The following is a 22826-nucleotide window of genomic DNA, read 5'->3' on the forward strand; positions in this document are numbered from 1 at the left end:
ACTTATTTTGCAGGAAATTGAAGAGAAGGATCTGCAGTCTGGATGATCGAATCTCACGTCAGACAGAGTCAATCGGTTCATCGGGATCTGAAGATTTGTACATCTGAAGGGATTTAATTGACCATCTCAGTTGGAAACTGGTGAGAATCTGTTTCCTTGCTCCTCCTGTGGGAAGGGATTGATACAGCTGGGAAACATGCTGACACAACAGCGAGCTCGCAATAGTGAGAGTTCATTCACCTGCTCCGTGTGTGGGAAGAAATTCATGTGTTCGTCCAACCTGCTGGCTCACCAACTCGATCACATTGATGAGAAGCCTCTTCAAAGCTCTGACTCTGAGGACAGCGTTGAGACGCCTGAGGAACAGGCCCAACACCAGCTCCTTCACACTGACGAGAGACCGTTCAGCTGCTCCCACTGCGGGAAGAGGTTCAGCCAGTCCTCCCGCCTTGCAGAGCACCAGCTCCTTCACACACACGAGAGACCGTTCAGCTGCTCTCACTGTGGGGAGTCGTTCGGCGACTCAGTGCATCTCACTGAGCATCAACCAGTTCATACCAAGGACAGGCCATTCAGCTGCTCCCAGTGTGGGAAGAGATTCACTCAGTCCTCCCACTGCACCGTTCACCAACTGGTTCATTCTCAGAAGAGACATTTTAAATGTTTTAAATGTGAGAAGACCTTCAAAAGAAGGATTAGTCTGCTGAGACACCAGGACACTCACACTGGGGAGAAGCCGTACCCCTGTTCTGTTTGTGGGAAGAGATTCGCTCATTCATCTCATCTTCTGACACACAAGCGAGTTCACACTGGGGAGAGGCCTTTCCTCTGCTCCCTGCGTGGGAAGGGATTCACTCGATTTTCACACCTTTTGACACACAAGAGTATTCACACTGGAGGGAAACCATTCACCTCCTCAATGTGTAGAAAGGAAGAAGTTCAATCATCTGACCAGCTGACACACCAGCGAGTTCACACTGGGGAGAAGCTGTTCACCTGCTCGGTGTGTGGGAAGGAATTCACTCGGTCTTACTATCTTCTGAGGCACCAGCGAGTTCACACTGGGGAGAGGCCATTCCTCTGCTCCGTGTGTGGGAAGATGTTTCATTGTTCATCCCATCTTGTGATACACGAGCGTGTTCACACAGGGGAGAGGCCTTACGTTTGCCCTGTGTGCGGGAAAGCATTTGCTTCTTTACAACACCTGCTGAAACATCGGCCTGTTCACACCGGGGAGAGGGCGTTCATCTGCTCCGAGTGTGGGAAGGCTTTCACCGAGTCATCCAGCCTCCGGACACACCGCCGCACTCACACAGGGGAGAAGCCGTTCTCTTGCTCCATTTGTGGCAAGAGATTCACCCAGTCATCTGACCTGCTGAGACACCAATACATTCACACAGGGGACAGGCCGTTCACCTGCTCTGTGTGTGGGAAGGGATTCATTGGTTCATCCCGCCTGCAGACACACCAGCGAGTTCACACCGGGGAGAAGCCGTTCACCTGCTCTGTGTGTGGGAAGGGATTCACTCAGGTATCCAGCCTGCAGAGACACCAGCGAGTTCACACTGCGACAGAACCGTTCACCTGCTCTCAGTGTGGGAAGGGATTCACTGATCCATCCCACCTGCAGAGACACCAGCGAGTTCACACTGGGGAGAAGCCGTTCACCTGCTCTGTGTGTGGGAAGGGATACACTCAGGTATCCAACCTGCAGAGACACCAGCGAGTTCACACTGGAGAGAGGCCGTTCCTGTGCTCTGTGTGTGGAAAGGGATTCGCTCAGTCGTCTAGCCTGCTGAGACACCAACGCATTCACACCGGGGAGAAGCCGTTCACCTGCTCTGTGTGTGGGAAGGGATTCACTGATTCATCCTATATGCTGAAACACCAGCGAGCTCACACTGCGACAGAACCGTTCACCTGCTCCCTGTGTGGGAAGGGATTCACTGATCCATCCCGTCTGCAGAGACACCAGCGAGTTCACACTGGGGCAAAACCTTTCAACTGCTCCATGTGTGGGAAGGGATTCACTGATCCATCCCGCCTGCAGAGACACCAGCGAGTTCACACTGGGGCAAAACCGTTCAACTGCTCCATGTGTGGGAAGGGATTTACTCAGTATTACAGCCTGCTGAAACATAGACGACTTCATGTGTGACCGGCAACGTTGGATTCTGTTGTTTCTGCGCCCTGAGATAAACAATAACAATTGGATCAATAGAGGAGGCAGTGGCACAGTGGGATTATCACTGGACTCAGGGTAATGCTCTGGGGACCCAGGTTCGAATCCCACCACAGGCAATGGTGAAATTTGAATTCAATTAAAATCTCGAATTAAAAGTCTAATGACAAACCTTAACCATTGTTGATCGTTGTCAAAACCACTCTGGTTCAGTCATGTCCTTTCGGGAAGGAAACCTGCCATCCTTACTTGGTCTGGCCTACATGTGACTCCAGACCCACAGCAATGTGGTTGACTCTCAAATGCCCTCTGAAATGGAGGGCAGTTAGAGATGGGCAAGAAATGCTGGCCCAGCCAGTGACGCCTATATCCAGTAAAAATTAATTTAAAAAAGTTCCTCAGTATCTCAGTAACCTCCTCCAGCCCCACAACACTCTGTGTAAATACAAGTTGTTGCTGATTATGCCCTGAGATAGAAAATGTGAACCCGATTCCCCTCGTCCACCAACACAGCAACTTCTTCATAAAAATTGAAGCACATGGGATTGGGGCGAATGTATTGAGATTGAAAACTTGTTGGCAGACAGGAAATAGAGTAAGATTAAACAGGTCTTTTTCCAACTGGCAGGCAGTGATTATTGGGGTAATGCAGGATCAGTGCTGAGACCCCAGCTAGTCACCTGCCATGGGTCTGCTGTTTTATTCCCCCTGTTTATTATGCATCATTTCTAAATTGCTGCTTCTTAATATTCTGATTTAAAACCATGGATAAGCTCAAACCACTTTTGGATAACCTGTGACTCCCTGATCAAGAATCTTACCGACCACTGCATGCCATTCTGGTCACCGTATTATAAAAAAGATATCTCTGCACTGGAGAAGGGTACAGAGATGATTTTGAATGATGATACCAGAAATGTAGAAAGCAGCTCACCACCACCTTCTCAAGGTCAATCAGAGGTTAGCAATAAATGCTGGCCAAGCCAGCGATGTCCACATCCCATAAATGATTTTGAAACTGTGTGTTTGGTTATCCATCAGGAAAGGATTGACACGCTCACGCTTTCTTGAAAAATTAAGGCTGAGGAGTAACCTAATAGAGGGCTTCAAAATTATAAAAGGTTTTGAAATAATGTTTCTTCTTTTGGAGAAAGGCAAAACTGGAGACCATCAATACAAGACAGTCGCCAAGAAACCCAATAGGAAATCCAAGATAAATTTCTCCACCCAAAGAGTGGTGAGAATATGGAAATCATGACCACAGGGAGTGAAATGAACAGCATCGATGTCTTTCAGGGAATGCTCAACAAGTATTTGTGTGTGATTTTATAATTCATTCAGGATTTATTTCAAAAAATCTAAGAACAATAAAGTAACAGGAGATATTTTGAGGCATCTGAGAGTCTGTGTGTGTGAGGGTGTCTGTGAGTGTCTGTGTTACTTCTCATTGGTTTCACACCAACCTTCCTCTTTCTGAGCAGACATTCTGGCCCCTGATAAACCCATTGAGTGATTTGAATGGTACAATTCAGAGATTCTTCGTCCAGGGTGAAACCACAGGCTGACTGTGTGCTGTGTAAAACCAGACATCTACACAACCTAATCCCACTTCTCCTGGAACAACGTGAAGTGACTACAATTTTCCAGATTGATTTTTTTGCTCTCAATATTCTTTCAGATAATTCATAAATTCCATGAGTACGTTATCCTTTAACACACCTGTGGTGTCCAGTTTAAATACTTCCCTCAGTCTGACCAACACATAGCAATGGGATTGCCACTATTACAGGAATCCATTCTGTAAATCTGATTCCAAGGTTCTCTGGAGTAATGCAGTGATCCAGACTTTCCCACTTAACACCAATCCATATCCCTATCTGAGTTCCAGATTTTAACATGATTTTTCAAAACACAGGCAGCAGGGTGGCACAGTGATCAGCAACGCCAGGGACCTGAGTTCAATTCTGGGCTCAGGTATTACAAGTAAGCTTACATTAACACTGCAATGAAGTTACTATGAAAATCCCCTAGTCGCCACACTCGGCGCCTGTTTGGGTACACTGAAGGAGAATTTAGCACAGCCAATGCACCTAACCAGCATGTCTTTCAGACTGTGGGAGGAAACCTGAGCACCCGGAGGAAACCCATGCAGATACGGAGAGAACATGCGAACTTCACACAGACAGTCACCCAAGACCGGAATTGAACCGGATCCCTGGCACTCTGAGGTAGCAGTGCTAACCACTGTGCCACAGCTCTCTGTGTGGAGTTTGCACGTTCTCTCTGTGTCTGCATAGGTTTGCTCAGAGTGCTCCAGTTTCCTCCCACACTCCCAAGATGTGCAGGTTAGGTGGATTGGCCATGGCAAATTGCCTCTTAGTGTATGGGTTAGGGGTAAGCCGAGGAAGAGTCGGTGAGACTCGATGGGCTGACTGGCCTCTTTCTCCACTGTAGTGATTCAAGAAGAAACATTGTTTAAGATCTTTGAACCTGATTCAGCATACCTCTCCCTCACAGCACATGAATTTTTCTCTCAGATCAGTTGTTCCTTTATAGTCTGTGTTGTTCTGAATGATGACAGTATTAACCTTATCCAAACCTGCCCTAACCCTCTTGTCGGTTCATTTACTGAAACAAGGGTCTGTTGTTTTAATGGTGACAATCCCTGTCTGCTCAGTTATTCCTTTAACTCAGCCCTACAATTGTTGTGAATTGCTCTCTCATGCTCCCACATTTCAGTGACAAATGTTGATCTGTTTGCTCCGAACCCACTGGGCTCCATCTGTTTAAAGCCACAAACAGAAAGGTCCAGTTTTCTCCTGGAGTTTGACACAGAGCAACTTTTAAAATGAAGGCAGCACTGCTGCCTCACAGCGCCAAAGACCCGGGTTCGATTCCCGGCTTGGGTCACTGTCTGTGTGGAGTTTGCACATTCTCCCTGTGTCTGCGTGAGTTTCCTCCGGTTTCCTCCCACAGTCTGAAAGACGTGTTGGTTAGGTGCATTGACCCGAATAGGTGCCGGAGTGTGGCGACTAGGGAAATTTTACAGTAACTTCATTGCGGTGTTAATGTAAGCCTACTTGTGACTGATAAATAAACTTTACTTCGATGCAGAGTTTCAGCCAATGAGGGAGCTCCAGGCTCCCCCCCGCCATTCACTCCCATTGGTTGGAGGACCAGCCGCTCCCGCTCGGTCCTCCAGCCCCGCCCCATCTTCCTATTGGTCCGGAGCTGCCGTCAATCAATCCCCGGGCATTGTGAACGGGAGCATGCGCAGTGCCGATACTGGAGCGATGTTGTTGGAGGGAAATTGACAGCGATTCAGATTCAGAAACTGGAGGTGAGCGGGAGGAATGGGGCCGGGATTTGGGTTTGAGAGGGTAAATAAACACCCTGTGGAGGCTGGGAATCCAGAACTGGCAGCTACAGACCCCCTGTTCGCATTGTTCAACCGCAGTTGCATTTCTACAGCAACTTTCAGGACCACAGGATCTCCGAAAGCATTTTACAGCCAATGAAGTAGATTTGAAGTGTAATCTAATAGATCATTATATTGTCATGGTTGGATCAGATAACATCTTACATTTACAGACTTGCATTTACATAGCATCTTACACATCCACAGTAAGTCCCAGAACATTTTACAGCCATTCTGAAGTGTAGTCACTGTTGTAATTTAGGAAATGTGGCAGCCAATTTACACACAGCAAGAGCCCACAAACAATGTCTGTTGATGTGTTTTTAGTGATGTTGATTGATAGATATTGGCCTGGACTCGGGATAATTCCCCTGCTCTTCCTCAAAATAGTGGGCATGGGATACTCAATAATTTGATAAAGTGGATTCAACATTGGCTCAGTTGTAGGAGACAGAGGGTGATGACAGAAGGCTGCTTTAGTAACTGGAGGCCAGGGTCCAGTGGCGTACCCCTATTATCATTTATATAAATGACATAGTTGATTATGTGGGGGATAGGATTGGTAAGTTTGCGGATGACACAAAGATTGGCCAGGTGATCTGCCCAAGACCGCAAAGAACTACAAAAGATCGTGAATGGAGCCCAATACATCACGCGAACCAGCCTCCCATCCATTGACTCTGCGACACTTTCCGCTGCCTCGGCAATGCAGCCAGCATAATTAAGGACCCCACGCACCCTGGACATTCTCTCTTCCACCTTCTTCGTTCGGGAAAAAGATACAAAAGTCTGAGGTCATGTACCAACTGACTCAAGAACAGCTTCTTCCCTGCTACTGTCTGACTTTTGAATGGACTTACCTTGCATTAAGTTGATCTTTCTCTACACCCCAGCTATGACTGTAACACTATATTCTGCACTCTCTCGTTTCCTTCTCTATGAATGGTATGTTTTGTCTTATAGCGTGCAAGAAACATGTGACAATAACAAATCAAATCAAATCAAAATCAGTGAGGGTGAGTGTCTTGGGCTACAGGAAGATATGGACAGAATGGTCAAATGGGCAGATAAGTGGTAGGCTGAGTGTGAGGCGATACACTTTTTGGAAGGAGTAATTTGACAAGGAAAAATTCAGTGAACGGCATGACACTAGTAAGCTCTGTGGAACAAAGAGACCTGGGTGTGATTGTCCATAGATCTCTGAGGAGAGAAGTGTATGTTAGTAGGCTGGTGAAAAAGGCATGTAGGACACTTGCCTTTATCAATTGAGGTATAGATTACAAAAGCAAGGAAGTCATGTTGGAGTTGCATAGAACTGTGGTGAGGTCACTGCTAGAATACTGTGTCCAGTTCTGGTCGCCACATTATAAGAAGGATGTGATTGCGTTGGAGGGGGTGCAGAGGAGATTCACCAGTGAAGGTGAGTTACAGATGAAAGGGACAGTATCAAAAGAGAGAACCATTGACAATATTAGATAATGTGGGGAAGTTGGGTTATCAGTGGTTTAGAGGGTAAAGGGAGATGAAGGGAGGTCTCATGGACAAGATGAGCAGTGAGAGGGTTTGATGGGAGGTAGCAGAAGAATTGGAGAAAGATGTGAGTTCAGTACTTGGAAAAAGGGAAATTTCAGAGAGAGTTTTGTCTGGTGGTCCAGTGGAAGGGAGGGAAGCAGCAGAGGCAGCTGATCAGATTGTCTCAATCTTAGAGACAAAGAAGCTCCACGAGCTCCTCACACTTGTTGTTGAAGATGAGGATGGAGGAGACGGGAGAGCGGCCCTTCAAAAGGAGAACCATTCACACATTTTTTAAAAAGACAACAGCGAATACATTAACACAAAGACGGTGTATTTGAATTTTGTCCAGAATATTCGCCTCTATAACTGGCCTGAAGTTTATTAACATCAGCAGGTGCAGACCATAATGTGACTGACAACAACATCCAATCTCCAGTTATTTATGAACTTGCTGGTGTCTCAGCAATGCGGATGACTGAGTGAATCTCTTCCCACACTTGGCGCAGGTGAATGGTCTCTCCCCGGTGTGAACCCGCTGATGTACAGTGAGATGAGATGATCGCCTGAACCCAGTCCCACAGTGAGAGCATCTGAATGGTTTCTCGTCAGTGTGAACTTGTTGATGGGACACCAGTTCCTGCGAGGTTTTAAAACATTTCCCACACTTCAGACACTTAAACGGTCTCTCATCAGTGTGGCCTCTTTGGTGTGTAATTAGGATGGATGAATTAACAAATCCCTTCCCACACTGGGAGCAGGTGAATGGTCTCTGCCTCGTGTGAACTTGTTGGTGTGTCAGCAGGGTGGATTTGTGAGTGAATCCCTTTCCACACTCAGAGCAGGTGAATCGCTTCTCCCCGGTGTGAACTCGCTGGTGTGTCAGCAGCGTGGATGACTGAGTGAATCCCATCCCACACACAGAGCAGGTGAATGGTCTCTCCCCAGTGTGAATTAGTTTGTGTTTAATCAGGGTGGATGACTGAGTGAATCCCTTCCCACACAAAGAGCAGGTGAATGGCCTCTGCCCAGTGTGTGTGCGCTGGTGATTTTGCAGGGTGGATAACTTAGTGAATCCCTTCCCGCAGTCCGAGCAGGTGAACGGCCTCTCCCCGGTGTGACCACGCCGATGGGTTTCCAGCTGGGATGGGTAATTGAATCCCTTCCCACAGACCCCACATTTCCACGGCTTCTCCCCATCATGACTGCATTTATGTTTGAACAGGCCAGATGATTGGTTGAAGTCTTGTCCACAAACGGAACACGAGTAAGGTTTCTCCCCACTGTGAACGGTGCTTTTTCCTTCCATGTTCAAAATCCGATGATATTCCGGTCACAAAAAATTAGGCGACTCTGTGAGATCCTGATGTGGAATTTGGTTTCAGTTTCCCAACTGCAAATCCTAATCTTCTAAGACACTGTGAAATTGATTTAAAACAGAAAAAAAGGGAGTGAGAGAGAACGCACAAAAACAGGCTGTGAAATTGAGCTGAATGAATGGGGTCATTTGTGGGGCCGGCATTAAGAAGAAGTGACCATGAAAGCTGCTGGATCGTCATAAAAACCCAACTGATTCATTTATGCTTCAGGGAAGGAAACCTGCCGCCTGGTCTGGACTGACACATGAACCAATATCTATCGAAGGGGTGAGAGAGAGGTGGAAGAAGCAGAGGGTTAAGGAGAGGGTTTCTCTACATCTACATCCTGACCAGAATCTCCTAATCTCTCAACCTCCACCATTTAGCTGGACCAGGGTAGTAGGTGCATGTGAAGATCATTACCTCCTAGTTCCCCTCCAACTCATACAACATCCTGACTTGTCTGACATCAACTACTGCATGAGCAGAAGTTTCCAGCATTTGAATATCGGGAAGACTGGAGTCACTGTCTTCAGTCCCCACTACAAACTTCACCACCCTCACAACTGACTCCGCCCTCTCAATGTTAAATATCTGAAGCTGAACTAAGTTGTTCACGACCATGGTGTCTTACTTGAGAAGAGTTTTAGACCACATATCCACATCATCACCAAAATCATCTGTTTCCACCTCAGTAACATCCCCCAACTCTGCCTTCGCCTCAGTTAATCATAGAATCTCTACGGTGCAGAAGGAGGCCATTCGGCCCATAAAGTCCACACCGACAACAATCCCACTTCAGCCCTATCCCCATCGCCCCATGTATTTACCCTGCTAAACCCTGACACTAAGGGGCAACTTAGCATGGCCAATCAACCTAATCCACACATCTCTGGAGTATGGGAGGAAACCCACGCAGACACAGGAAGAATGTGAAAACTCCACACAGACAGTGACCCAAGCTGGGAATCGAACCTGGGTCCCTAGCACTGTGAGGCAGCAGTGCTAACCACTGTGCCATCATGTCGCTGCAGAATCCATCATCCATTCCTTTCTTACCTCTCGACTGAACAATTCCAATACAGTTCCAACCGGCCTCCAACATTAAGCAACCCCCTCCAAACTATCCTAAACTGCCCATGTGCTTACTCACACCAAATCATGTTCATCCATCGCCCCTATGCTTGCTGATCTACAAATGCTTCCTTTTAAGAAGCATCAGATTTTTAAAATTCTCATCTTTGTTTTCCTCCATGGTTACAATCATTCCTGTGTCTGTAATCTTCTCCAGCCACACACTCCTCTGAGATCTCAACGATAATCTAATTCCTCTTGAGCATTCTCAGTTTTAATCATTATACCATTACAAATCATCCTTTCAGTTGCACAGGCCACAAGCTCTGCAATCTCTTCTTTAAATCTCTCTGCCTGTCCATCACCTCTGCTTTCTTTAAAACCCACCTCTTTGACCAAACCTTTGGTCACCTGTCCTAATATGGCTCAGTATCAAATATCACAGTATAATATTTGTGAGAAAATGTCTGAGGCTGTTTTATTATGTTAAAGACACAATATGAATATAAATGATTGCAACTGCCCTGATATCGTTGTTCTCGTCAGTAAGAAATTGGAATTGAAAGGGTGAAGCAGTTTGATGGTCAAGTTATTCACATTCTGTCAGTGGTCATTCCAAAACAGTGCCCCAAACAAAGATGGCGACCGCGCATGCGCTGTGTTGCTGGTGCGCCGACTGAAGACGGCGACTGCGCATGCGCTGTGTTGCTCTTGCCCCGATGACGATGGCCCTGATGAACCCGGGTCTGTAACTGGGAGAATGCTGAGGCCCTGCTCTGCGCTGAGGGCCGGGACCATCCTCTGATATCGCTGGGTTCTTTTCAAGAGTTCTCAGTTTACGTAACATGTTTACGACGCCTCTCCAAACCCCCGCCTGGTCTATCGCGTCCTCCGCCCCGCCATTCCCACCTTTATTGATTGTGGATCCGAGAAAGAATGTCTCCGCCGCCATTAACCACACTGCGCATGCTTCACTCAGCCCCGCCCCTCATTCACTCCGATTGGTCGGAGGACCAGCTGTTCCCTCACGACCGTCCAGCATCCTCTCCCTCTATTGGCCCGGAGCTGCCGTCAATCAGTCCCTGGGCATTGTGAGGTGTCGGGTGAGAGGTCAGTGCCGAGGGGCGGGGTTTACAATGAACATCCTCCACTCTCCCTGTTCACCGCTTCCGGCTTCTCCCCTCAAACCATCTCCAACAAAGAGAGAAGGGGACACACTGACCGAGTGACAATGTCACTGCATTAGTAATCCAGAGAGACAGCACAATGTTCTAGGGACAGGGCTTCAAATCCATTCAATGAATACAATTTACAATTTAAAGTTAGTCTCAGTGAGGGTGACTGAGGCTTCTCTGAGAAAATCTCCACACATTCCATTCTGGGCACAAGATTCAGATTCCTGTTTTGTCACAAGGTATGAATGAAATTATGTTCAGTTTGTTATTTTTGTTAAAATTGGGTTTTTTTGTTAAATTTGACAAATGGTACAGTGGTTAGCACTGCTGCTTTTCAGCGCCAGGGACCTGGGTTCGTTTCCCGGATTGGGTCTGTGTGGAGTTTGCATGTCCTCCCCGTGTCTGCGTGGGTTTCCTCCGGGTGCTCCGGTTTCCTCCCACAATCTGAAAAATGTGCTGGTTAGGTGCATTGGCCATGCTAAATTCGCTCTCAGTGTACCCGAACAGGCGCTGGAGTGTGGCGACTAGGGGATTTTCATGGTAACTTCATTGCGGTGTTAATGTAAGCCTACTTGTGACTAATAAATGGAGTTTACTTTAAAAGGATCTGGAAAAAATTATCTAATACTTAATTTGGATATCCAGAGAGTGTGTGGGATGGGAATTTACAGATTTGGGGGAACAAGAGAGGATAAAATATTCCAGAGAAACTAGAATTGTCTGTTCAGAGTTTCTGTCCTGGACTGACATTTGGTTACATTTGTAAACCCCATTGACAGCATATTAGAAGCGGAGGATTTGTGGAGAAAATATTTAATTAAGGATCAATTCAGGGTCAAAGTCATTTGGGGAATGAAAGTGAAAAATATTCCACCAAATGAGAACTGTCTGTTCTGAATTTCTATCTTGTACTGACAGTGATGACTTTTTAAACAGTCCAAAGATGTGCGGGTTAGGTTGATTGGCCAAGCTAAAAATTGCCCTTAGTGTCCTGGGATGCGTAGTGGGTAAAATATATGGGGGTAGGGCCTGGGTGGGATTGTGGTCGGTGCAGACTCGATGGGCCGAATGGCCTCTTTCTGTGCTGTAGGGATTCTAGGATCCTAAGATTTCTAAGATAAACTCCTTTATCAGGTTATTAGAAGCAGAGGATTTGGAGATAGGAAATGCAAACCAAACATCACATCAACATCTGATGCTCAATGAATCAGAGTGTGAGTATCATTGGCCTTTGAATGTGGAGGGAAGATTGTTTTAACAAGTTGCATAGCCTTTAAAATATTTCAACATTTGAAGCAGATAGAATCCACGTGTACTGTGTACGAGGCTTGAACTGATCAACCAACCTGGAGAGAAACAAGGATACCAGCACCACAGGGAAACCGTGTAAATGTGGGGATTGTGGAAAGGGATTCAAGTATCCATCCCTGCTGGAAATTCATCGACGCAGTCACACTGGAGAGAAACCATTCACCTGCTCTGTATGTGGGAAGGGATTCACTCAGTCAACCACTCTGCTGAGACACCAGCGATTTCACACAGGGGAGAGACCGTTCCCCTGTTGTGTGTGTGGGAAGGGATTCACTCAGTCATCTGAGCTTCTGATACACTGGAGAGTTCATACTGGAGAGAAGCCATTCACCTGCTCTGTTTGTGGGAGGGGATTCACTCAGTTATCCCAGCTGCTGACACACCAGCGAGTTCACACTAGGGAGAGGCCATTCACCTGCTCTGTGTGTGAGAAGAGATTCACTAATTCATCAAACCGGCTTACACATCAGCGAGTTCACACTGGCGAGAGACCATACGTTTGTTCCATGTGTGAGAAAGGATTCACAACTTCATCCAACCTTTTGACACACCAGCGAATTCACACCCGAGAGAGGCCATTCACCTGTTCGGTGTGTGAGAGGGGATTCAGTCAGCTAGCCCACCTGCTGACACACCAGCAAGTTCACAAGTGACTGAAGGGTTTGGATTCCACTGATGTTGCTGGCGTTCATCATACCCAGGACTGAACCATGTTCATTCTGACAATTCAGGTTTGTCTCTCTGATGTGACCAACCATAGTTCTGGCTGGAGTTTAAGATTCTAGTTAGTTAACTGATTGTGTTCTTGGGCCTGCAGCCTCCCTTTAAGAATATGTGTCTGTGATCATTCCCCTGAATTCAGAGAATTCCACCAGCAATCAGTTTGCCACAAATATTGAACTTTTACTTCAATCCTAAATTGATCTTTGGTTCAAACTCGACAATTCACTGTCTGAGAGGTTCTACTGATGAACATCTTCAATTAGAAAGTGCTGATTAATCCTTGCTGACAATTCTTACTGACCTGCACATTACACACAGTGAGAGCTCCGTTATCCCCCAGAAAGAAGGGGAATGGGAATTGGTGGAGAATCAAGCATTCCCAAATGTTACCCCTCCCGTCTGGTACAGAAATCCCCTTGGCCCGGGAATGAAGACAGGTCCAATTGAAATAACAAACTGGTGTATATCTTTTATGAAAAAGGGGCTACAAAATCATCAGATAGGAGAGATTGGTGTCAATCATATTGAGTAAACAAGTAAACTAAATCAAATTAACTGAGGGGAGGGGATTGGTGTCAGTGACTGTGGAGTTTACATCAGTCAGCAGGAGATTGGTGTCAGTGACTGTGGGGTTTACATCAGACGGGGGAAGATTGATGTCAGTGACTGTGGGGTTTTATATCATGATGTGGAGATGCCGGCGTTGGACTGGGGTAAGCACAGTAAGAAGTCTCACAACACCAGATTGTCTGTACCTTTAAGACCTGGCTGGCTGTAGAGATTTGCATTCTAATCAGTATTCTGTAACTTGATTTTGTGTCTCTGTGCACTGTTGGAGACAGATATCCACTCCATCTGACGAAGGAGCAGCACTCCGAAAGCTTATGGTATTTGCTACCAAATAAACCTGTTGGACTTTAACCTGGTGTTGTGAGACTTCTTACCGGGTTTTATATCGGACAGAAGGAGATTGGTGTCAGTGACTGTGGGGTTTATATCAGACACGAGGAGATTGGTGTCAGTGTGGGGTTTATATCAGACAGGAGGAGATTGGTGTCAGTGTGGGGTTTATATCAGACAGGAGGAGATTGGTGTCAGTGACTGTGGGGTTTATATCAGACAGGAGGAGATTGGTGTCAGTCACTGTGGGGGTTTATGTCATGATGTGGATATGCCGGCGTTGGACTGGGGTGAACACAGTAAGAGTTTTAACAACACCAGGTTAAAGTCCAACAGGTTTATTTGGTAGCAAATACCATTAGCTTTCGGAGCGCTGCTCCTTCGTCAGATGGAGTGGAAATGTGCTCTCAAACAGGGCACAGAGACACAAAATCAAGTTACAGAATACTGATTAGAATGCGAATCCCTACAGCCAGCCAGGTCTTAAAGGTACAGACATGTGGGTGGAGGGAGCATTAAGCACAGGTTAAAGAGATGTGTATTGTCTCCAGACAGGCCAGCCCGCAAGTCCAGGAGGCAAGCTGTGGGGGTTACTGATAATGTGACATAAATCCAACATCCCGGTTTAGGCCGTCCTCATGTGTGCGGAACTTGGCTATCAGTTTCTGCTCAGCGACTCAGGGAGAGTTCACCAGCTGCATGAGGAAAAGGATTAACTGGCTCGTCCCATTCAGTGACACAGTCGGACAATCACACTGAGAAAGGGTTCAGACACTTCCTGTCTCTGAAGGGATTTACTCAGCTTTCCCGCCTGTTAACATCCCAGTTTAAAAACCAAATGATTTCTTGCACAATCAGTTGTGGGATGGAGGAGAGTCAGTGTGTGGATGAGGAAGATTCACAACACTCCCCTCAGGCTGCAAATCCCAAATCCACATTTTCCCCATTTGCGTTGGCAGCTCTGGGCATTGCCCAGGTGATGGGCCCAGGTTAACAGCTGCCATCCTCATAGGGGGCCATGAGCAGCTGGTCATGTGTGCACATATTAATCTGACTTTTCACTGCACCCTTGCTCTGACTGAAACACTATGATCTGCACCCTTTCCTTCTCCCTTATGTACTCTATGAACGGTATGTTTTGTCTGCACAGCACGCAAGAAACAATACTTTTCACGTGACAATAAATCAAATCAATGTGTCATCATCCTGGGCTCGGAACTGGGAGGAGAGAACATAGAACAGTACAACACAGAACAGGCCCTTCGGCCCACGATGTTGTGCCGAGCTTAATCTGAAACCAAGAATGTTGTGAATTTCCCAGAATTGTTACAGCGCAGAAAGAGGCCATTTGGCCCATGTGTCTGTGCTGACTCTTGGAATGAGCAATTCATGGAGAGCTATTCCCCTGTCTCCTCCCTGCAACTCAGTTCATTTGTCCCCTTCAGATAACCAAATTCAGAGTTTGTATCCTGGACGGACAGTGATGGATTTTGGAAACTCCTTTTACAGAGGGCTAGAAGGGGAGGATTTACATATAGCAAACGCAAAGCAAGAGAAATATTTGTTCGGAATGTTCTCCTGTCCTTACATTGACAGCTATTTTACACACCTTTTTCGACAGGAAGTTGCAGTCGGAAAACACGTCAATATCTGACAAATTCACTCGATTCATCAGGATCTGAATATCTTTGACCTTTGAATGTGGAAGGAGAAACGTTTGTTCTGTCTGTGGGAAAAGATTTCAAACATCAGTGTGACTGGAAAAATACACACACCCGAGTGAGAGTGTTCCAGTGAACTGAGTGTGGAAAGAGTTTTAACCAGTTACACAGCCTGAAAAACCATCGCACCATTCACAGTGGGGAGAGATTGTACATGTGTTCTGTAGGTAAACAAGAATCAAAGTGATCATCCACCTTGAAGAGACACAAAGACATCTTAACCGTGGATAAACCATGGGAATGTAGGGACTGTGGGGAGGGATTCTGTTACCCATCCACACTGCAAATTCATCAACGCAGTCACACTGGGGAGAGACCATTCACTTGTTCTCGGTGTGGGAAGGGATTCACAAATTCATCTGACTTTCTGGCACACCAGCGAATTCACACAGGGGAGAGACCATTTATCTGCTCTGAGTGTGGAAAGGGATACACTCGGTCATCCCACCTGCTGATACACAAGCGAGTTCACACAGGGGAGAGACCATTCACCTGCTCTGTTTGTGGGAAATGTTTTACAAATTCATCTGATCTTCTGACACACCAGCAAGCTCACACTGGGGCGAGACCATTCACCTGCTCCATCTGTCGTAAGAGATTCACTCGGTCAACACTCCTCACTGCACACCAACTTGTTCACACTAACAATAGACCTTTTAAATGTTCTGATTGTGAGAAGAGCTTTAAAAGCAGGCGTGAAGTGCTGTCACACCAACGTACACACACTGGGGAGAGGCCATTCACCTGCTCCGAATGTGGGAAGAGATTCACCAATTCATCCAACTTTCTGAGACACCAGCGAGTTCACACTGGGGAGAGGGTGTTTACCTGCTGTGTCTGTAGGAAGGGATTTGCTCAGTCAAACAACCTGGTTCGACACCAGCGTGTTCACAAGTGACTGTAGGAGTTGGATTCTGTCGTTATTGCTGCTGTTAATCACATTTGGGACTAAACCATGTCCATTCTGACTGTTATGTTTTTTCTGCTGATAATAATTGAACTGAAGTTTAATATTCTGGATATATCTCACATTAATTAACTTTGGTTTAAACACATTGTTGTAGATTTTGTTTTTCCCACCTAAGTGTTTAACATCACCTGTCTGGACCTCAAGGACAATCCAGGGGAAGATCATACAGCAGGAACAGAACTTCAGCCTGGACACAGTCCAGGAGTATAATGACCATCAACATCTTGTCCCTGTTGAATAAAATCAAACATAGCGTTTATCTTCCTTCGAGTTATCTGACTTTTTCATTTTGTACATTTCACACTGATCCCCGTGGTAACATAGATATTATGTTCCTTCTTCATTTCAACCCAGAACATCATATGGACCTTTACAATTAACTTCTCAGTCCCACTTCTTTCATCAATGCTTTCAACTTTAAATGTTCAATAGGTGATGAAGTAATGTAATGTTCTTGGTGGTTCATGGGCAGTACCGATCTTCTCTGCTGCCTGTCGCAGGAAGGTGCTATGGTTTGTTGGGGTTTTTGTCGAAACTGGTCATGAGTCTATTGTGTAGCAATGGGGAGTGGGACCCTGGTGGAAAGCACAATCTGGATTGGCCGACCAATCATGAACTGAAATGGGCTGTGAACAGGGTTTTGAAAAGGAGGGATATGAATGGTCATTTCGACACCAGACGAGGCAGTGATCCAGTCATTGACCCTGAACAGATCATCAGCTCCCTTCTTGACAGCTTTTTTCAGTGTTGTTTCTCGAGAGTCATCTAGGATGTGCAGAATTATTGCATTCAGCACTAAATGATACTCTGTGTGCTTAAGTAACCAAATGAACCCTTAATATCTGGACAATTGATTTTGATTTGATTTGATTTATTATTGTCACATGTATCAACATACAGTGAAAAGTATTGTTTCTTGCGCACTGTACAGACAAACCATACCGTTCATAGAGAAGGAAATTAGAGAGTGCAAAACGTAGTGTTACAGTCATAGCGAGGGTGGAGAGAAAGATCAACTGAATGCAAGTAAGTCCATTCAAAAGTCTGACAGCAGCAGGGAAGAAGCTGTTCTTGAGTCAGTTGGTACGTGACCTCAGACTTTTGTATCTTTTTCCTGATGGAAGAAGGTGGAAGAGAGAATGTCCAGGGTGCATGGGGTCCTTAATTATGCTGGCTGCTTTGCCGAGGCAGCGGGAAGTATATAGATGGAGTCAATGGATGGGAAGCTGGTTTGCGTGATGTATTGGGCTACAGTCACGACCTTTTGTTGTTCCGTGCAGTCTTGGGCAGAGCAGGAGCCATACCAAGCTGTGATACAACCGGGAAGAATGCTTTCTATGGTGCATCTGTAAAAGTTGGTAAGAGTCATAGCTGACATGCCAAATTCCCTTAGTCTTCTGAGAAAGTAGAGGCGTTGATCGGCTTTCTTAACTATAGGAGCAAGTGTGTTTGAGAACTATCAACTGGAAAACTCATGTACTCTGGCACGAGAAAGAAACTGTTGATTCTGGAATCGAAGCCAGTCAGGGTATGGTCAGGGGCGGAGTGGTGAGTGGAGGGACGTTAATGTGCAGTTGGAAAAGTTTAGAAACCTCTACTTAGTTGCAGAGGAGAGTAGGGGTTTAAATCCCTTTGAGAAATGAAACATAGAGCATCTATTCAAAAGAATTAATGTATCTCAATTGGGGAGCAAAATTATTTCATATTCCCTGTTTCACTGTGCAATGGCGCTGTAGGTACCCAGCATTCGCTGCGGGTGTGAAAGTGCCCAATTCAGTCCACAGGAGGCCAGTGCGCAGTCGTGGTGCTGTATCTGGAGCATGCGCACTGTCACTTTGCTCGGAGCATTGCGAGTGCGGGAGACGCTTCTTTCAACGGGTGAGAGTCAGTGGGGCGGAGGGAGGAATGGAGCCGGGGGTCGGGGTGGGGAGGGGGGAATGGAGCCGGGAGTCGGGGTGGGGAGGGAGGAATGGAGTCGGGGTGGGGAGGGAGGAATGGAGTCGGGGTGGGGGGGGAGGAATGGAGCCGGGAGTCGGGGTGGGGAGGGAGGAATGGAGTCGGGAGTCGGGGTGGGGAGGGGGGAATGGAGCCGAGAGTCGGGGTGGGGAGGGAGGAATGGAGTCGGGGTGGGGGGAGGAATGGAGCCGGGAGTCGGGGTGGGGAGGGAGGAATGGAGCCGGGAGTTGGGGTGGGGAGGGGGGAATGGAGTCGGGGTGGGGAGGGAGGAATGGAGTCGGGAGTCGGGGTGGGGAGGGAGGAATGGAGTCGGGAGTCGGGGTGGGGAGGGAGGAATGGAGCCGGGAGTCGGGGTGGGGAGGGAGGAATGGAGTCGGGAGTCGGGGTGGGGAGGGAGGAATGGAGCCGGGAGTCGGGGTGGGGAGGGAGGAATGGAGTCGGGAGTCGGGGTGGGGAGGGAGGAATGGAGTCGGGAGTCGGGGTGGGGAGGGGGGAATGGAGTCGGGAGTCGGGGTGGGGAGGGAGGAATGGAGTCGGGGTGGGGAGGGAGGGAGGAATGGAGCAGGGAGTCGGAGTGGGGAGGGGGGAATGGAGCCGGGAGTCGGGGTGGGGAGGGAGGAATGGAGTCGGGGTGGGGAGGGAGGGAGGAATGGAGCAGGGAGTCGGAGTGGGGAGGGGGGAATGGAGCCGGGAGTCGGGGTGGGGAGGGGGGAATGGAGCCGAGAGTCGGGGTGGGGAGGGGGGAATGGAGCCGGGAGTCGGGATGGGGAGGGAGGAATGGAGTCGGGGTGGGGAGGGAGGAATGGAGTCGGGGTGGGGAGGGAGGGAGGAATGGAGCAGGGAGTCGGAGTGGGGAGGGGGGAATGGAGCCGGGAGTCGGGGTGGGGAGGGGGGAATGGAGCCGAGAGTCGGGGTGGGAGGCGGAATGGAGCCGGGAGTCGGGGTGGGGAGGGAGGTATGGAGTTGGGAGCCGAGAGTCGGGGTGGGGAGGGAGGAATGGAGTCGGGGTGGGGAGGGAGGAATGGAGTCGGGGTGGGAGGCGGAATGGAGCCGGGAGTCGGGGTGGGGAGGGAGGAATGGAGTCGGGGTGGGAGGCGGAATGGAGCCGGGAGTCGGGGTGGGGAGGGAGGAATGGAGTCGGGGTGGGAGGCGGAATGGAGCCGGGAGTCGGGGTGGGGAGGGAGGAATGGAGCCGGGAGTCGGGGTGGGAGGCGGAATGGAGCCGGGAGTCGGGGTGGGGAGGGAGGAATGGAGTCGGGGTGGGAGGCGGAATGGAGCCGGGAGTCGGGGTGGGGAGGGAGGAATGGAGTCGGGGTGGGAGGCGGAATGGAGCCGGGAGTCGGGGTGGGGAGGGAGGAATGGAGTTGGGAGCCGAGAGTCGGGGTGGGGAGGGGGGAATGGAGCCGGGAGTCGGGATGGGGAGGGAGGAATGGAGCTGGGAGTCAGGGTGGGGAGGGAGCGGAAGATTTACAAACACGCACTGGAGGTCGCAAGGCCCCATAATGACTCCGGGGGCCCGTAATGTCAGCACTGCGGCTTTTTCCCGGGAACAGGCCCAGAATATCAGCCGCCATCTTGTTCCAGCAGTGCAGAAAGTGTTATAGAAGTATCAAGCGACAAAAGGAGATATTTGAGCAGGTGACCTAAAGCTTGATCAAAGAGGGAGGTTTTAAGAAGTGTTTTAAAGGAGGAAAGTGGGGTCGAGAGATGGAGAGCTTAAAAGGTGAAAATTCCAGAGCTTGGAGTGGAGGCAAGAAAGAATGGTCAGCTTTGGTGGAGTGATTAAAATCAGGGGTGCTGAAGATGCCGGAATTAGATGAACACAGAGATCTTGGAGCGTTATGTGGCTGAAGGAGATTACAGAGATAGCAGTGATCGCAACTGTGAATAGATTTGGAAACAATGACGAAAATTTGAAAACTTTGGTATTTCTTAAACAGAAACCAAACTTTGTCAGTAAGTGAGCACAGCGGGTGGTAGGTGAACAAGATTTGATGTGAGTCGGGACATGGGCAGCAGAGTGTACAATCACCTGGAGAATATGGGGAACAGGAATGCGGAGGGTCGGCTTGGAGTGCATTCGGATAATAAAGTCTGGAGGCAACAAAGGAATGGAGAGAGTTTCAGGAGCAGATGAGCTGGGATTGGGATGGAATTGGGTGGAAATGAATAGGTGGTCTGGGTGATGACATGGTTGTGTGGTTGGAAGCTCAGCTTGGGGTGAAACGTGACACTGAGGGTGTGAACAGCCTGGTTCAGTTTTAGAGAGTTGTTTGGGAGAGGATTGGAGTCAGTGGCTGGAGAGTGAAGTTTTTTAGACTCATCTTCTGTTCATCCAGTATTGGGTATCAGACAAGTCAGGATGGTGTGTGACTTGGAGGGGAACCTGGTGTTGATGATGTTCACATACACTTGCTACTCTGGTCCTTCCAGATGGTGGAGGTTGAGGGCTTGGGATACTCTGTTAAAGTTCTGGTTGTGATATAGATGTGTAAAGTCACTCCCCTTTGCAGCTACTTCTCTCTCTCCTCCCATAGAGGCCATAATTTTGTTTAGACCCAGACCGGGTCACAGGTTCCCTTCCCTGAAGGACATGAGTGAACCAGTTGAGTTTTTATGACAATCTAGTAGTTTTCATGGTCACTTTTTCCTCGTGCCAGCCCAACAAATACCAGATTCATTCTGCTCAATTTCACAACCTGCCTTTTTTTCTGGGTTCTCTCTCACTCCCTTTTTCTGTTTTACATCAATTTCACAGGGTGTTCGAAGAGGAGGATTTGCAGTTGAGAAATACAAGGCAAACATCACAGCAGGATCTGATGGAGCTGCCCAGTTAATGGTAACCTGGTTATCATTCGGATTTTAAACATTGAAGGAAAAAGCATTGTTCACAGTGGATGAAACCATTCTCTGTGTGGACGAGGCTTCAGTTGATCATTTGGCCTCAGGAGCTCCAAATGTAAATATACTGGGGAGAAACCATGGAATAGTGAGGACTCTGAGGAGGGATTTGGTTCTCCATGTGAACTGGAAACTCATAACACAGTCACACCAGGGAGCGGCCATTCACCTGCTCTGTGTGTTGGACTGGTTTCACTCCATTATCCAACCTGTTGGCTCACTGACATATTCATACTGGGGGCAGATGGTGCAAATTCTCCAGATGGTGCAAAGGGATTCACTCAGTCATCCCACCTTAAGACACACAAATGAGTTCACACTCGGGAGTGATTTTTTAAATGCCCAGACTATGAGAAGAACTATAAAAATTCCCAGGAAGTGATATTCAGCAATGAGTTCACACTGAGGAGAGACTGTTCAGGTGCTCTCACTGTGAGACTAGGATCAGGCAATCATCTGACCACACTGCACACCAGCGAGTTCACACCAGGGAGAAGTTGTTCCTCTGCTCTGAGTGGGGAAGAGATTCACTCAGACATCCCACCTCATGGAACACAAGCGAGTTCACATTGGGCAGAGGACATTCGCCTGCTCCGAGTGTGGGAAAAGATTCACTCAGTTATCTAAATTGCTGACACACCACCGAGTTCACACTGGGGAGAGACCTTTTAAATGTCCCGACTGCACAAAATGTTATAGAAGTTCCTGGGAACTGAGGCGCCATCAACGTGTTCACACTGATAAGAGACCATTCAGGTGCTCTCACTGTGAGACTAGGTTCAAACAATTATCTTGTCTCACTGTACATCAGCGAGTTCACGCTGGGGAGAGGCCTTTCATCTGCTCTGTGTGTGGGAAGAGATTCACTCGGTCATCAGCATTCAAGGCACACAAGGTAGTTCACACTGGGGAGAGGCCATTCACCTGTTTCCAGTGTGGAAAAGGATTCGCTCGGTCATCCAACCTGCTTTCGCACCAGTTAGTTCACACTGATGAGAAACCTTACAAATGCCCAGACTGCGGGAGGTGCTATAAAAGTACAAGGGAACTGATGCGCCATCAACGTGTTCACACTGATGAGAAACCGTTCTGATGCTCTTATTGTGGGACTGGGTTCAGGCGACCATCTTATCTCACTGCACATCAACGCACTCACACTGGGGAGAGACCGTTCACCTGCTCCCAGTGTGGGAAGGGATTCTCTCAATCATCCAGCCGACTGAAACACCAGCGAGTTCATCAGTGATTGCAGGAGTTGGATTTGTTGTTAATCACATCCAGGACTGAATGATGTTCATTGATGTAAATAAACCCCAGCCCAGTTATAGGTTTTAATATTTTGTATAAAAGTCAAGTAAACAAGCTTTGTGTTAAACACACAGTGTACTGTGTCTTTTTAATACACAAGATCATCCTTTTGTTTGCCAATTCTCCATCCTCCCCTCCAATGACAAGTGTGAGGAGCTCAGGAAACTTCTTTGTCACTAAGATGAGCCTCATCCATACCCCCCACCTGTTATACATATTCCAGCTCAACTCACTGGAACCCCAGGCCATTCTTGCCATTCTATCAGGTCACAGGTACTGAGGCCAAAAGTAGTGCCCTAAAGTTAAGTTTCTTATTC

At 47.8% G+C, this 22826-nt stretch overlaps 2 protein-coding genes across 5 annotated transcripts; one reads left to right on the top strand and one right to left on the bottom strand.

Annotated features, from left to right (window-relative positions):
* Positions 1-265: 265 nt before the first annotated feature.
* LOC144484441 (uncharacterized) lies at positions 266-22523 on the top strand. Its single transcript, XM_078202973.1, has 6 exons — positions 266-853; positions 938-2120; positions 12142-12583; positions 14512-14629; positions 15577-16260; positions 22097-22523. Exons 1-6 carry the CDS (start codon positions 266-268, stop codon positions 22292-22294), a joined length of 3213 nt encoding a protein of 1070 aa, XP_078059099.1. The 3' UTR covers positions 22295-22523.
* LOC144484453 (uncharacterized) lies at positions 7427-16519 on the bottom strand. Of its 4 annotated transcripts, XM_078202986.1 has the most exons (3): positions 16473-16519; positions 15263-15379; positions 7433-8530 (listed from the first exon to the last, which is right to left on the bottom strand). In XM_078202986.1, exon 3 carries the CDS (start codon positions 8419-8421, stop codon positions 7552-7554), a length of 870 nt encoding a protein of 289 aa, XP_078059112.1. In that variant the 5' UTR covers positions 8422-8530; positions 15263-15379; positions 16473-16519; the 3' UTR covers positions 7433-7551. The 4 variants fall into 4 exon arrangements, with proteins under 4 accessions (XP_078059114.1, XP_078059112.1, XP_078059111.1 ...); XM_078202988.1 differs by lacking the exons at positions 15263-15379; positions 16473-16519 and adding an exon at positions 10454-10562 and having other exon boundaries at positions 7427-8522; XM_078202985.1 differs by lacking the exons at positions 15263-15379; positions 16473-16519 and adding an exon at positions 10454-10562.
* Positions 22524-22826: the final 303 nt, after the last annotated feature.

Source organism: Mustelus asterias, unplaced genomic scaffold (assembly GCF_964213995.1).
Source record: "Mustelus asterias unplaced genomic scaffold, sMusAst1.hap1.1 HAP1_SCAFFOLD_107, whole genome shotgun sequence".
Classification (NCBI taxonomy): domain Eukaryota; kingdom Metazoa; phylum Chordata; class Chondrichthyes; order Carcharhiniformes; family Triakidae; genus Mustelus; species Mustelus asterias.

Coding starts and splice junctions, on each gene's coding strand:
- LOC144484441 (XM_078202973.1), top strand. CDS start 266: ATGTGTTCGTCCAACCTGCTGGCTCACCAACTCGATCACATTGATGAG. Junction 12,584..14,511: donor TCCAACCTTTTGACACACCA/GCGAATTCACAC, acceptor TTGCACAATCAG/TTGTGGGATGGAGGAGAGTC. Junction 16,261..22,096: donor ACCTGGTTCGACACCAGCGT/GTTCACAAGTGA, acceptor AAGGCACACAAG/GTAGTTCACACTGGGGAGAG.
- LOC144484453 (XM_078202988.1), bottom strand. CDS start 8,421: ATGGAAGGAAAAAGCACCGTTCACAGTGGGGAGAAACCTTACTCGTGT.